At 39.3% G+C, this 13,598-nt stretch overlaps 1 protein-coding gene across 2 annotated transcripts in view; it reads left to right on the top strand.

The window, feature by feature from the left end:
- The window catches only part of sdk1a (sidekick cell adhesion molecule 1a), a 781,818-nt gene that overhangs the window by 513,142 nt on the left and 255,078 nt on the right, over positions 1-13,598 (top strand). For both annotated transcript variants that reach the window (XM_059979483.1, XM_059979484.1), the window contains exons 12-14: positions 4,363-4,465; positions 6,887-7,063; positions 8,543-8,679. In XM_059979483.1, the coding sequence (XP_059835466.1) occupies positions 4,363-4,465; positions 6,887-7,063; positions 8,543-8,679 (417 nt within the window). The remainder of the gene's footprint in view (positions 1-4,362; positions 4,466-6,886; positions 7,064-8,542; positions 8,680-13,598) is intronic.

Below are 13,598 nucleotides of genomic sequence, written 5' to 3' on the forward strand. Positions count from 1 at the left end.
GATCGTCAATTCAGCCTCCAACGTTGGAGTAGCTTGTTGGCGTTGCTGCAGGGGAAATGGTTACCAACAGATAATTTTCCTCAAATTTCCTCATTTTCTTGAAATCCACTTTGCTAAATGAGGGAGCTCATCTCTGGGATTTGATTTGAACCCCCATCAAATGGAGCTGTGTAGATAATTACTTACTAAAGGCTACTTCTAAAGCTTGTGATACATTGTGCAAATTAGAAAGTCACTCTTCTTCTTGGGCGGTTCCATGGGATGAAGTCCCCAGAACCTCAAACAGCTACAGGTCTCCAGAGAATCAGTGCTTTTTGAATTAAAGTATTTGTACACCTTAGTCTCGCCATGTGCACCTGTACTTAAAATGTATTTAATATCTGTTGTTCTGTGTAAACCATCAAAGGGCATTGGTGCCTCTTCTTGTCCATTTTTGTGTTCCAAGGCCATTTCAGAGGGTAGGGAAGAGTTAATGTACAAGTGTGGGACTGGAGACTTGTGTAACCTAGACCAGATGAAAATGGCACTTCCCTTCCCTAAAGGACAGCAGTAAACCAGTTGGACATGGCAATTCAACAACATGAACATTTTTAGAATTTTCTTTATTCATCTTACCATTTGTTTTATACAATTAATAAATAATCTTTCTTGCCACAATAAAAACAAATCCCAAGCACATCCATGGATCATTATTAAACATTGATCTATTTGAATAAAAAAACAAAGGCACATCAAACAAATCAAAGGACCATGTAATGAGAATTTTTACACATGCAAACTAAAATGCTGATTACTTCCTTTCCCATAAAACAGGCAGATAAGCAGCAAGTATTCTCTTTCATACCATCTGTTGAAAGTTGGCATGTGATAATTGTTGTAGGTCAAATAGAAAGCAAACAGGTGGCACTGAAAGGAATAGCCAGGAGTTATTGCCACAAGAGAATAACAAGTGAAAGATGCATGAAAGTTGTAGAGAGAGAAAAATAAATTGCATAAACAAACTGTAAGGATCTGAACATCCTCTGGAAAAGCAACATGAATCCCACAGAACATTCAGTTTCGACTGATGACCTTCAAACTCACTCTGGGTCCACTTTTATTATTATTAAATATAAATTTATTGTGAATTTCCAGTCTTGTTAGATTAACTTGCATGCTTTATTTTGCTGTAAGTTTCATCCCAATCTTGCAACTACGAAAGGACCACTGATTTGGGAGAGGCCATTCTCTCGTATCCAATCTTCTCCGGGGGTTTTCATTTTGTTAAACAACATCCCAAGTCGGTCAGAGCATTCCACAGGACCCAAAGTAATATGATAGAGCTAAATATAACAACGAGAGACATGGTTAGAGAGATATCCAGAGTCTGTTTCCAGTGGTCGGTGTGTCTGAAACTAGAGGGTGTAGATTTAATGGGAGAGGGAGGAATTGCAAAGGGGATCTGAGAGGGTAATTTTGCACACAAGAAGTAGTCAGTGGTTGGAATGAGCTGCCAGAGGAGGTTGTGGAGGTAGGTACAGTAACAACATTTAAGAGGTGTCTGGCCAAGTGCTTGAATCAATAAGCATAGAGGAATATGGGATTTATGCAAGGAAGTGGGAATAATAAAACTACTTGTGATTGTGTGGGTTGAAGGGCCTGTTTCTATGTTGTACAATTTATACAAAATAAAATGTAGAGGAAATGCCTTTGAATAAATCAAATAGAATTCCTCTGTCTTCTAGAGTGCCTTTATGTCCTGAAATAAACTCAAAAAACTGAGAGGAAGTTACTTGTAGTCTCTTGTCCCCTGCATCCATTTTATAATCAAGTAAGAGCCAGCTGGAGTTAGTGTTTCCAGCAAGCATTAATTCAGAATTCTTCTACGGTCTGTTTCTGACCTGGCTGCATGATAAAATCAATTATCATAAATGATTATCAAGCTAATTTACTTTCCAAAGAGCAGATTGGTATCAACTGTGGGGGAGGAGGAATGCTTGTTAAATGAGCCAGCCTACCATTCCATTGAGCTTCTGCTGTGCATAGGAGTGAGCAGAATCTGCCAATTTGAATGAGGTGGTACCCATTTTGATGAGCTGTACAAAGCCAGGAAATGCTTCAGTTTAAGTAACCTTGTGCTTTTCTCAAAGAGAAACTTATTGTATCATAAGCATAAATAGCCCATTCAACTCACTTTTTGCAGTGGTGATAGCAATGGAAATAAAACAATAGTAAATATAACTGATTTTATTATCTTGTACAATATTGGCATGATGGTGAAGAAAATAATTAAATCTTTGTATCAGCCTTTTTAATATAACCTCTGGTTTACGTTCAAGCAATTAAATTGTACAACACTAGAATATTACAATTGGCTCTTAACATGTTTAAGATTACATTTATGTTCCTTAAAGTAAACATCAATTTTATTTTAGCAAACTTTAAAGCTAGGTTCCTATTACTCAAAATAGAAGTTAAACAGAACTGTTGAAGCACTAATGGTGCCCGTTGTCTTGGGAGTAACCTGTCATCCTGATGAGAAATTGTATGTCATTCTTTAGCCTTTAGTTAACAAATTTTTCAAAACTACAGTACTGTGCAAGAGTCTTAGGCTCATGTGTAAAGTGAATGAAACTGAATGTCTCGAACTATCAAAAAATTACAATAAAGAGCGGTGAACAAAACTAAATCAAATGAATATTTGCCTTTAAACCTGCATTTTAAGTATACTTTCATGCAGTTTTGTAAGAAAATTGGTTGGTAGGTTGTTCCAAGCATATAACCATATAACAATCACAGCACGGAAACAGGCCATCTCGGCCCTCCTAGTCCGTGCCAAACTCTTAATCTCACCTAGTCCCACCTACCCGCACTCAGCCCATAACCCTCCACTCCTTTCCTGTCCATATACCTAACCAATTTTACCTTAAATGACACAACTGAACTGGCCTCTACTACTTCTACAGGAAGCTCATTCCACACAGCTATCATTCTCTGAGTAAAGAAATACCCCCCTCGTGTTTCCCTTAAACTTCTGCCCCCTAACTCTCAAATCATGTCCTCTCATTTGAATCTCCCCTACTCTCAATGGAAACAGCCTATTCACGTCAACTCTATCTATCCCTCTCAAAATTTTAAATACCTCGATCAAATCCCCCCTCAACCTTCTACGCTCCAATGAATAGAGACCTAACTTGTTCAACCTTTCTCTGTAACTTAAGTGCTGAAACCCAGGTAACGTCCTAGTAAATCGTCTCTGCACTCTCTCTAATTTATTGATATCTTTCCTATAATTCGGTGACCAGAACTGTACACAATATTCCAAATTTGGCCTTACCAATGCCTTGTACAATTTTAACATTACATCCCAACTTCTGTACTCAATGCTTTGATTTATAAAGGCCAGCATTCCAAAAGCCTTCTTCACCACCCTATCTACATGAGACTCCACCTTCAGGGAACTATGCACTGTTATTCCTAGATCTCTCTGTTCCACTGCATTCCTCAATGCCCTACCATTTACCCTGTATGTTCTATTTGGATTATTCCTGCCAAAATGTAGAACCATCTTGGAGAACTTGTCACAGTTCTGCAGACTTTGGCTGTCTCACCTGCTTCTGCCTCTTCAGGTAATCTCAGACAGCCTAGATGATGTTGAGATGGTATAGTGGCCATACCATCTAAAACCATATAGAAATTCTAGCGTGCCTAAGACTTTTGCACTGTGCTATAGAAACTAGAAAAGTTACTTAATTGTGTAATCAATATGGAGAAATGAATTTGCCTTGTTCAGTGGTTTGCGATTAGTAGCATCAGAGTATGATAAAATGATGATCAAGGCTATTGATTTTACAGAAGGATTGATAAATCCTGAGCTACTAGACCTACAAAATAGTGAAATCCTCTAATCCAATGAAACAAAAATAAGTTTGATTTATTCCGGCATCATAAACTGGTGAAACTAAGTATGAATGAGAATTTTGAAATGAAATTCCCCATATCCCAATAAAAGAAATTAAAGTAAGTACATAGAAAATGAAATTATCACACTGGCCCCAGATTTGCAAACTCTAGATCACCATGTAGATATAGCACAAGTGTTTCATAATGTAGGCTTTGAATGCACCTTCAATTCTCATACCATGAACAGTTGATCAAATGGAATAGGTTGTTTTTTTCTCAGCATATAATTTGTGTTACTGCACAATAAGGAATGCTGCTTTAATCTAAAAATTGTATTGCTTAAAACATAAAGAGTAAAAATGGAAATCAAAGTGAGCTATCTGCCAGGAAGAGGCAAAAGAAGCTGCTGAGTTTAGTGAAATGTCCAGTACGTGATACATGAATATCTCGATGATATTAACTTCCTTGTGTTTCCTCTAGCACGCACCTTCATTTCAGTCCCACCTAAAGACCGCAGTGTAATCAAAGGAACAACAGCTGAATTGATGTGTGGAGCAACCCATGACCCCAGAGTCACAATTCGGTGAGCTACTCCAGTTCAATTAAGATAACCATTTCATTGGGATCTAACTGCTGAAATAGCCCTCAATAATAAGATCAATCATACTCCTGTTGTTTATTTGATGGCTGTACAGTGATTGAATGTAGACCATGTTACTTGCACAGAATTTTGACGTTAACAGAAAGGAACACATCCAGTTTAAAGGCTTAAGAATCACATTCTATTTTTCAACCTGAGTTATGTTCTTCTTAAAACTTCTGAGTGCCTTCCTTTGGCTCAATACCACTTACTTTTTATTATTCTTCTATGAAGTGCCACAAAATATTTTTTCTATGTTAGCGGTGCTATTTAAATGCAAATTGCTGCTCAATTCCAATTTCTTCAATTGGTCTATTGCCAGTGAATCCCAATAGGATTGTCTGGAACTGATGTCTGACCAAATGTGGAACCCAGATGTCTTTGACTTATGCTCATGCAATGTTATTACTTTCGGTACTGTCAGAAGCAGTGACAAATTTCCCATCAATTTCTATCTATTCATTGTCATTGCAAAATAAGAGGAAACATCCTTACCCTCTAAACCTTGTCACTGGCAGCTCATCCAGTCTGTATCTTGTAGGTAATATCTGAATATTTATATGTCCTGTTGCTGTCATCATACTCATATATTATAAACTACAAATTTAGGCTTTGTGTCATGTTGTATATAGAAACTTGCTTGTGGATTATATTTCACAATGTTCTGTAGCCATTGGTACATTATCTTGTACTCAGAACATTGTACGTTCTCTGCTAAAATATCAAAGTCATGCAGAATGGAAAAGGTCCTTTGGCTCACCTATTCTGCATTGACTATCAACCATCTATTTACAACAATCTTGTCCTAATCCCACTTATTCTCCCCTTAATTATATCAAGTCACCACAGAATTTACCACTGACCTTCATACTAGGGGGTAATTTACAGTGGTCAATTCGTCTAGCAGTCTGCAAACATTTGGGATGTGGAACACCCCAAGCAAACTCGTGTGGTTGTGGGAGATACGTGAACTCCACACAAGCAGGGACAGTAGCCAGCATTGAATCCCCAGTTGTTGGCACTCTGGAGCAACGGCCCTACTAACTGTGCCGCTTGGGTTTTGCCCCCCTTTGTGTACGAGGGGAAAGATCCCAATATTTACTGAGGCAGAGAAGAACCAAGCAACAGAAAGTTCTAACCAGAACAGCACCCTGAAATTATAGTTCCATGGTATGCATGGGTCATCATACGAGTGCCCAGCCAGAATTGTGTCTGATTGACAAGCCTATCTCACTCTGGTGCGGACAACACTCCACAAGAGAATGCAGACCCAGAGAAGTCAGGATAGAGGTCATGACTAAGTTTCTGAATACATGGGGATTGGGAATGTTGTTGGCAATAGTGAACAATCAGGTGGTGGGATCAGGAAAAGAAATCAAAGGATGGTCACTGAGAAGGTACAGGAGGTTCAACAATGGGAAATGGGAAGATTGCACAGTAAGTACTAAGAGGGGGGAATTTAGTGACATGGTAGTGTAGCAGTTAGCACGACACTATTACAGCTCGGAGCATTGGAATTCAGAATTCAGTTCTGATGGCATTCGTAAAAAGCTTGTACATCCTTCCTGTGAATGGTTTGTCCAGTTTCCTCCCACATTCCAGAGACGTACTGGTTAGTAGTGTAATTGGTCATTGTAAGTTGTCCTGTGATTAACTTGGGGCTAAGTAGCTGGGTTGCTAGGCAGTACGGCTCGTTGGGTCTAAAGAGCCTGTTCTGTGCTGTATCTCTGAACTGATAAATAAATGTCAGTGATAAGTAGGAGACTTGTGTATGGAAAATAGGAGAGGTAGTCAGTGAGTGATGGGAGGGATCGAATCAAGGAGACATTCATGGCTGAGGGGTTGACAAATAATCAAGGAAGAGATGGCGATGACATCAGAGTAACTGACTATGTAGGTGTGATCTGAGTTAAGTTGGTTCAGATATTCCAGGAAGGTTGGGGAGGAGTCATATGTTGAAGAAATTAAGAGTTGTTTGAGGGCACAGAAGAGATCTCTTCCGCCATTCCTGTCCCTCGAAAAAGATTTTGCCTGTTGCATGGTATAGTCCTTGCCTGATGGACTCCCTGAGGTCAAAGTGAACAGCAGTAAGGCAAAACTTTTTAAGAGGCAAGGCTTCCTTCGAAGATTTGATAGAAGTGCTACCCCTGGATAGCAGCAGTTTAGTCATCCATATATCCCAGCTCAGTTGGAGACACAGGCCATACTCAGGTTTAATTTCAGCTTTTATATTAAATTTGTACTTCTTGCCCAACCAAAGCCCATTTGTGTTTAGAATTCAGATTCCTCCTGCCTGTCATTTAGATAGATTATTGATGCTACATCTTATTCACCTTTTTAAAAAAAAAATCTTTTTTTTCCTAGATTTGTTTGGAAAAAGAATGGTAAAATTATCGATACAAGTACTGCACCCAGAATTACTTTAAGGCAAAGTGGCTCACTTCATATTAGCCAGACTTGGTCAGGTGATATTGGCGACTACACCTGTGAAGTTTTGTCAGTAGGAGGGAATGACTTTAGAAGTGCTCGCCTGGAAGTCATGTGAGTAAAAACATCTCATTTTGTACCTCAAGCTGGAATTTGGTTTCCTAATAGACTTGTATTGAATTTCTGCCACTATTCTTAGTGCAATTTTCCATTAGATGGTGAATAACAAACAGATTTAGCACTGAAATGTATTCTGCCACGTACCATTTTAATACCGATTCTTGCTGTGCAGCTGCTTATTATAGTATGTGATCTTAAATCATTCAAACTACAATTTTTGTGGGTTTCTTTAACAACACTGTTAACTCATCTGAAATAGTAGGTTAAGCTCTCTTGTTAAATTAGCAGATGGGGGATTATCAGAAGTCTACACACAATTCTATCGTGACAGTTTCTAGGCTTGTATTGCCGTTAGGAAATTGAATAAGCGTACTGTGAATAAATCAGCAGCATTTATCGAGCATTAAATTATGACAGGCAGTCAAGTCTGGAACATTACCTGTATTGTGGTTCACTAAGATTTAGTTTCAATTGATAGTCAGATGTAATGGTTGGCATAGCCGTATATCTATGCATAAATCAAATTTATTCGTGGTGTGCAGTGTCACTCATCAGATCAAGTAGAGTTTAAAGGTGAAGAAGAGTTAGAGAATGGAAGATGATACGACCAAGGCACAGAAACATTATTCAGTTATCAATTTAAAATCATTCATTCTGTCTGTATTGTTAAACTTCAATAAAACTGTGTGTCCAGAGCTACAAAGGAAAACATTTACTGTATGTAAGCATGTTGTATTCATTCCCTTATTCTTGACTGTGCTGGAAGAGCAGCAATTTAGTTTTACGTTTCTCAATGGCCAATTCTGAACTGAAGAGAACTGCCTGTGGTGTAGGTTTTTCACCTACTGTTCGCCTGTACAGACAAACCACAATTGAAATCCATCTGTATCGTTGGCATTGGGTTCACTTGACTGCCCAACCAATACCAGAAACTCTTAGAAGTAATTTCGAGATGTACGTATAAATGGGTGAACACGCTTCATGAATTTCTGCCTGATGTTGAACAGCTAAACTGCAGTCATTAAAGAGACTGGAAAAAAAAAGCCATGAAATGTTTTGTGCTTCTTTTTTACTGGAGCCTGGAAGAGCTTGGCTCTGAAAACAAAATTCTGATCTGGTGCCAGCACATCTGAGGCTGTCCTCATGGGTTCAGGTTTGGTGTTATCACCACAGGTGAGTGGCTGCACCACTCTGCCAACCTCCATGTGGCTCCAGATGGGAAGCAAACATTTTCTGCTCCTCTGATTCACAAGCCACCCTGAGCTGTGTTATTTAACTGTTTAGCTATAAATGACAAAGCAAAAATCTAATTATTATTTGAAAATACAAATAGAATATATGATTGAATTATTATAATGTGCCCTTAGATATTGAAATCTTACTATACTTGATCTGAATTCTAGACTGGGTCTTTATACTGTGTGGTAAATCAAATTGACTGCAGATCATAATCTCCCGATTTGTTTTTTTCAGTGAACTCCCACATCCACCCAGGAACCTGCAGGCGACATTGAATGCTTCAAAAAGCCGGACAGTGGATTTATCATGGACTCGACCTTTCGATGGAAACAGCCCTATTCTGCACTACATTGTGGAGTTATCTGAGAACAGTGAGTGCTACTTCTTTGATTAGCATGTTTTTGAACTAAATGAGCCATGTTTTATGAAGTATCACTGACAAGGTACTTTTTCAAAGAGCATGTTATAATTAAAAGATATCAGTTAGTCATGGCAGGCACTAAGATAGACAGAAGCCATATTTAATGTAAGCTAAGTAACTCTAATGTATTTGTTCTATGGCGTATGAAATTAGGAGGGGGCATTGAAAATGAAAAGTATTCTGTAAGGGAGTCTGCAGTATTTCATAGTGAAACCATAATTTGTTTGCCTTTTAATTTAAATTATTTTAAATGTATTTTCTTATTTCACCATTGATAAATTAGCATTTAATCTTTGTTCTGTTCTAGAGATAAGCTTTATGATTATAATGGTGCTTTGAAATTGCACTGATACCTCAGTTAATGTTTGAGATGTATTAGTAGATGTGAGCGTGTTGGTGAAATCAATGAAACAAGATAATCTTGCTCATATATATAGAGATTCAAGTTTGTTTAATGTCATTTCCAGTACTCAAGTGGAGAGGAAAATTAAATAATTGTTATTCAGGATCTGATGCAGCACAAAAAAAACACACAGTAAGATAAAGAACACAACAGTAGTTTATATACATAGATTGATTACATGTCCATAGTGTGACACTAAGCACAAGAGGGCCTGTATGGAAGGTGATCGACAGGAAATGGTGAAGTAGTGGAAATGGTGGTGAAGGGTGTAGAGGTGTGGGCTAGTGGGAGGAGGTGTTGCTCAGCTTTACTGCTTGGGGAAAGGAACTGTTTTTGCGTCTAGTGATCCCGGCGTGGATGCTATGTAGCCTCCTTCCTGATGGGAATGGGAAAAACAGTCCATGAGCGGGGTGGGCGGTGTCCTTCGTGATTTAATTGTGGAAAGATGTGCTATGACAGTGCTGTTGGAATGGAAACCTGAGACAAAATGCTATTGACACATTTACAGTTCCGGGATCAGGAACCTAAGTGTCGGAGAGCTTGCGTGGGTCTTGGAATGAATGGATGGATGGGTGAGGGGTGGGGGGGAAACGCCATCCTGTCTTTCAGTCCCTAAGTGGAACGTGTGCTGCCAGTCCTGAGCACAGGCCCACACTCAACCAGAATGCAGCCATGAGGCCCACATTTCAGCATTTAGTATCCATACTGCCAGCTTCAGGTTCATGTTTATTACACCTACGTTGAAACATAGAATGAAAAGTGTCATTTGCGTTAGCAAAGAAGGCAACGTAAGGAGGTGCTGGAGGCAGCCCACAGGTGTGATCATACACTTTGCTGCCAGTGTAGCGTGCCCACAACTCAATACAGAACGCAACGAAACACAACATGCTAAGCCACACGTGAAATAAGCTCTGCTCCACACGCCCTCACACCTATCCGCCATCCATGCATACAGACAGTCCTATAACAGGCCGTATAACCTCCAGCCTCTACGGACTCATAAACTCGCAGACTTTGGGCCCGACTTCCCCAGAGATTCACAGACGTTGTGGACTGTCGGGCTTTGACTTGATCTGGACTGCCCATTCATCTCTGCCATTTGCCCTCGAAGGCAGCTTCTGGCAAGTGCTGTGTACTAGTTTGTTGCTGGAGGAGCAACAGCAGAGAGCAGGGCTTTACACCTGGTTCCTAGCATTGCAACTTGCAGAAGTACTTCACATTGACTTCCTTGTACAAGCCCTTCAGCCCACAGTGTTGTGCCAACTTATCTACATTAAAGTAAGGAAAGTGTTTAGCTGGAGAAATAAAAGCATTATAATGAATCATCACTCTGCTGAATCATGCTAAACTGAGTTCAGTTTTGTGAGAAAATAACCAGTTGTTTTTAATTGTTGATTGTGTAAAATTTATGAAGCAATTTTGTCGAGTACTTCAGTTTTAAAGTGAAATGAAGTGATATAAAGTCAGTAGGCTGGTTGCTTTATTGTTTAGTAATCTTGCTCACTGTGAGAGTGGAAGCTTAACTCTCAGAACTATTTTAAAATTCAAATCATTAAAAGAAACGTTTGCAGCATGACATTTACCTACCTATCCCCTTGGTGAGATAACATTTTGGAAATAGAAGGGGTGCTGGCTTCAAGGCTTGTTGTGGTTGATGCTTGGCAGAAGACGAAGATGTAAATTCAAATGACCGCAGGACAAATGGTCCTTGAGATTCTTTTCTAAATCAGCTGTGCAAATTAATTAATTAACACTGTACGATACTTCATAAATCAACAAGGAAATAAATCATAATTATTTTCAACTCTCTGTTTACCCTTTTGAAGTTGCAAAGTACATAAAGCAGCCCTTGCTGCAGCCTGTCTTCACAGTATTTGTGCCATTATGACAGGATGGTTATAATAAATTATTTGCTGGAGATGTGTAAATTTGATTCTGAGCAGACCAGAGTAGTAGGTTAGATTCTGTTTATAAAAGAGTAAAAGATCAAAGTGACACCTTTCAATGAATCTGTTCTTTCCCTTTTAGAGCTGATTACATGCCACCTTCCCATTCTCCTTCTGCTTCTGAAAGCAGTTAATTATTTCATTTGAAGACTATTCCATAGGTGCCTAATGATGTTTAATTCTGTAGCTACTATTAATCAGATGAGTCCAGACAGCAATAGCTAGCAGACTGTTCAACTTCAGGGACTTCATAACCAAACCTGATCCTGTTTCCAACAGATACCCATGAACATTCCCAGCAAGTGTTTTATATCACAAGAAAAGGAGGGGCCCATGGTTAATTTTCTTTTCCCTAACCTTGAGAGCCAAGATTGATTGCTATACTGTTGTTGCTGACCCACGGAGACGAACTAACAGAGACCAAGCTTGGTACTTTCATAGTCTATAACTCAGGTATTCACGTGAGAAGCTGACTGAATTATCAGGAGAGTTCTATTTCTTTTATTACAGTGGGCAGCTCTTTCATTGTCATGGTAATAACCAGAACATATCGATTTTCTTTGGATACATATAATCAGAACAAACTCCTTGGGTTTTTGAACGTATTGATATTAAGGTCTTAGAGTTATGTAAAAGAAACACAATGTTTTAGACATTAAATGTTTAAATTGACATTTACAAGCTGCAGCCAAGTAATATTTGATACATGGTAGTAAGCTATCTTCTACTGCAAAAACTGGAGGGCCAATATAATATTTGCACTTTTATTTACTACTGCCACTCTGGTAGAGTATAGTAGTATCTTACACTATTGTTTCTTTTTTAATTATATTATTATACTTGAACAAAGGATTAAAATTACAGGTTCTAACAGAGTTCAATTCCCGATAACACTTTGTTACCCAAACTGCTGAAGTTGGAAATGAACAGAAACAGTGTGGGAGCTGTTCACAGAATCACTTGTGATAGGACTGTGAGCAGATGTGGGTAGTGTGGCCATCAACAAGTCTCATTGACTTGGTGAGTGTGCCCAGCATTCCCAGCTCTGCTCACCTCGACCTAACCCCCAGAGGGTTTGTAAGGGGGGGGGGTTTGTTGGGGAGAGAGAGCACACGGGGTTGCCCCATTCCCATCTGGCGGATGATGCTGGAGGCTCCGCAGCAGCTGGTAAATCCATCCCCAGCCTCCCCCCGGTCTCTCAAGCACTCATTTGTCCATAATTGGGTTTTTTGTGACCCTTGGAGGACCTGTATCTACAAATTCAACTTTACTGCTGGACTTCAGGTAGTTCTATTTTTTTAAAACTATTTCCATTTCCCCTTTGTTTATTGGAATCCTGAGAAGTTTCCACTGCCTGTGTATGCTTTATGTATCAGCTGGTCAACCATTCGCCGTGTAGATTTTCCATGGTCTGGATGGAGATGGTACATCTGGTTTGTTTTTCAATCAGTATTTCAGCAAAAAGAATCACCATGGATTTTTATAGGATACATTATGCCTGACAAACTCAATTGAATCCATTAAAGTTTTTCCAAATATTTGATTTGAGTCCTTCATAAGGGACTGTAGGATAACTAAGGTTGAAGCTCGTGGAATTCAAGGCAAAATATTAACCTGTTTAGAAAGTCTGCTATTTGCCAGAAGGCAGAATGTAGAAATAATTGGCACTTAGTCAAATTAGCAGAATGTTGGTATTCTGCAACGATTTGCAATGAGGCTGAAACTAACTGTTCTCTGTATAAATGACATAGATGATTGGATTAAAAAACCAGGTATTCAAATCATGAAGATCTCTTAATAGAGAAAGTGAATGGAAAAAGCCGTAGAAATAGATTTAATTTAGGTAAATGTGATTTCATCCACGTAGGACATTAACTTAAATCTGATTAACTCTGAGCAAGCTAACGGGCTCAGATCTGCTCAGTGATGCCCACTTTAAGTTGCACAGAACAGGCCTCACAGAGAGCTCACTCTGGCAGGAATGACTAGAAGACCATGCAGTCTGCCCCACTGCAATTAAAACTCATGGAAGTGCCATGTGTTCTGCATGTCTGAATTCCTGTGTGATTACCTCGAGTCCTTTGTGCATTACACATTAATTGTAAGTGCATTGTAGGCCTCTTACTTTCAATTGTAGGTTATCTTTTCATTGAAAGTGGATAATGCATTCTTCTAAAGTGTGCCACTGCCCAGCATAACTATTAATCAAAACTACTTATTAAGCAGTGGAAAGCTGAAAGCAGTAAAGGTTCTGAGAGTCCTTGGTCCGGTACAGTGTTCTACTTGGAGTACAAGGAGATAGCAGTTCCAGGTCCTGGTTTTCAGCACCTCCTGCCTGTGGGTGACCAAGCGCTCTCTCGCTGCTCAAGGAGGAAGGGGCCTGTGTTCGATCAGTCTCTCTCTCTCGCTGGTGCCAGAGTCTTGGTTCTTGGGCAAGGTTTAATGGATGTGCTATGTGGACTGGACTCTATTAGTTCATGTTATAATGTGGCCCTGGATGCTCTTCTTTGGTGGTATTCT

This window comes from Hypanus sabinus, chromosome 9, assembly GCF_030144855.1.
Source record: "Hypanus sabinus isolate sHypSab1 chromosome 9, sHypSab1.hap1, whole genome shotgun sequence".
Lineage (NCBI taxonomy): Eukaryota > Metazoa > Chordata > Chondrichthyes > Myliobatiformes > Dasyatidae > Hypanus > Hypanus sabinus.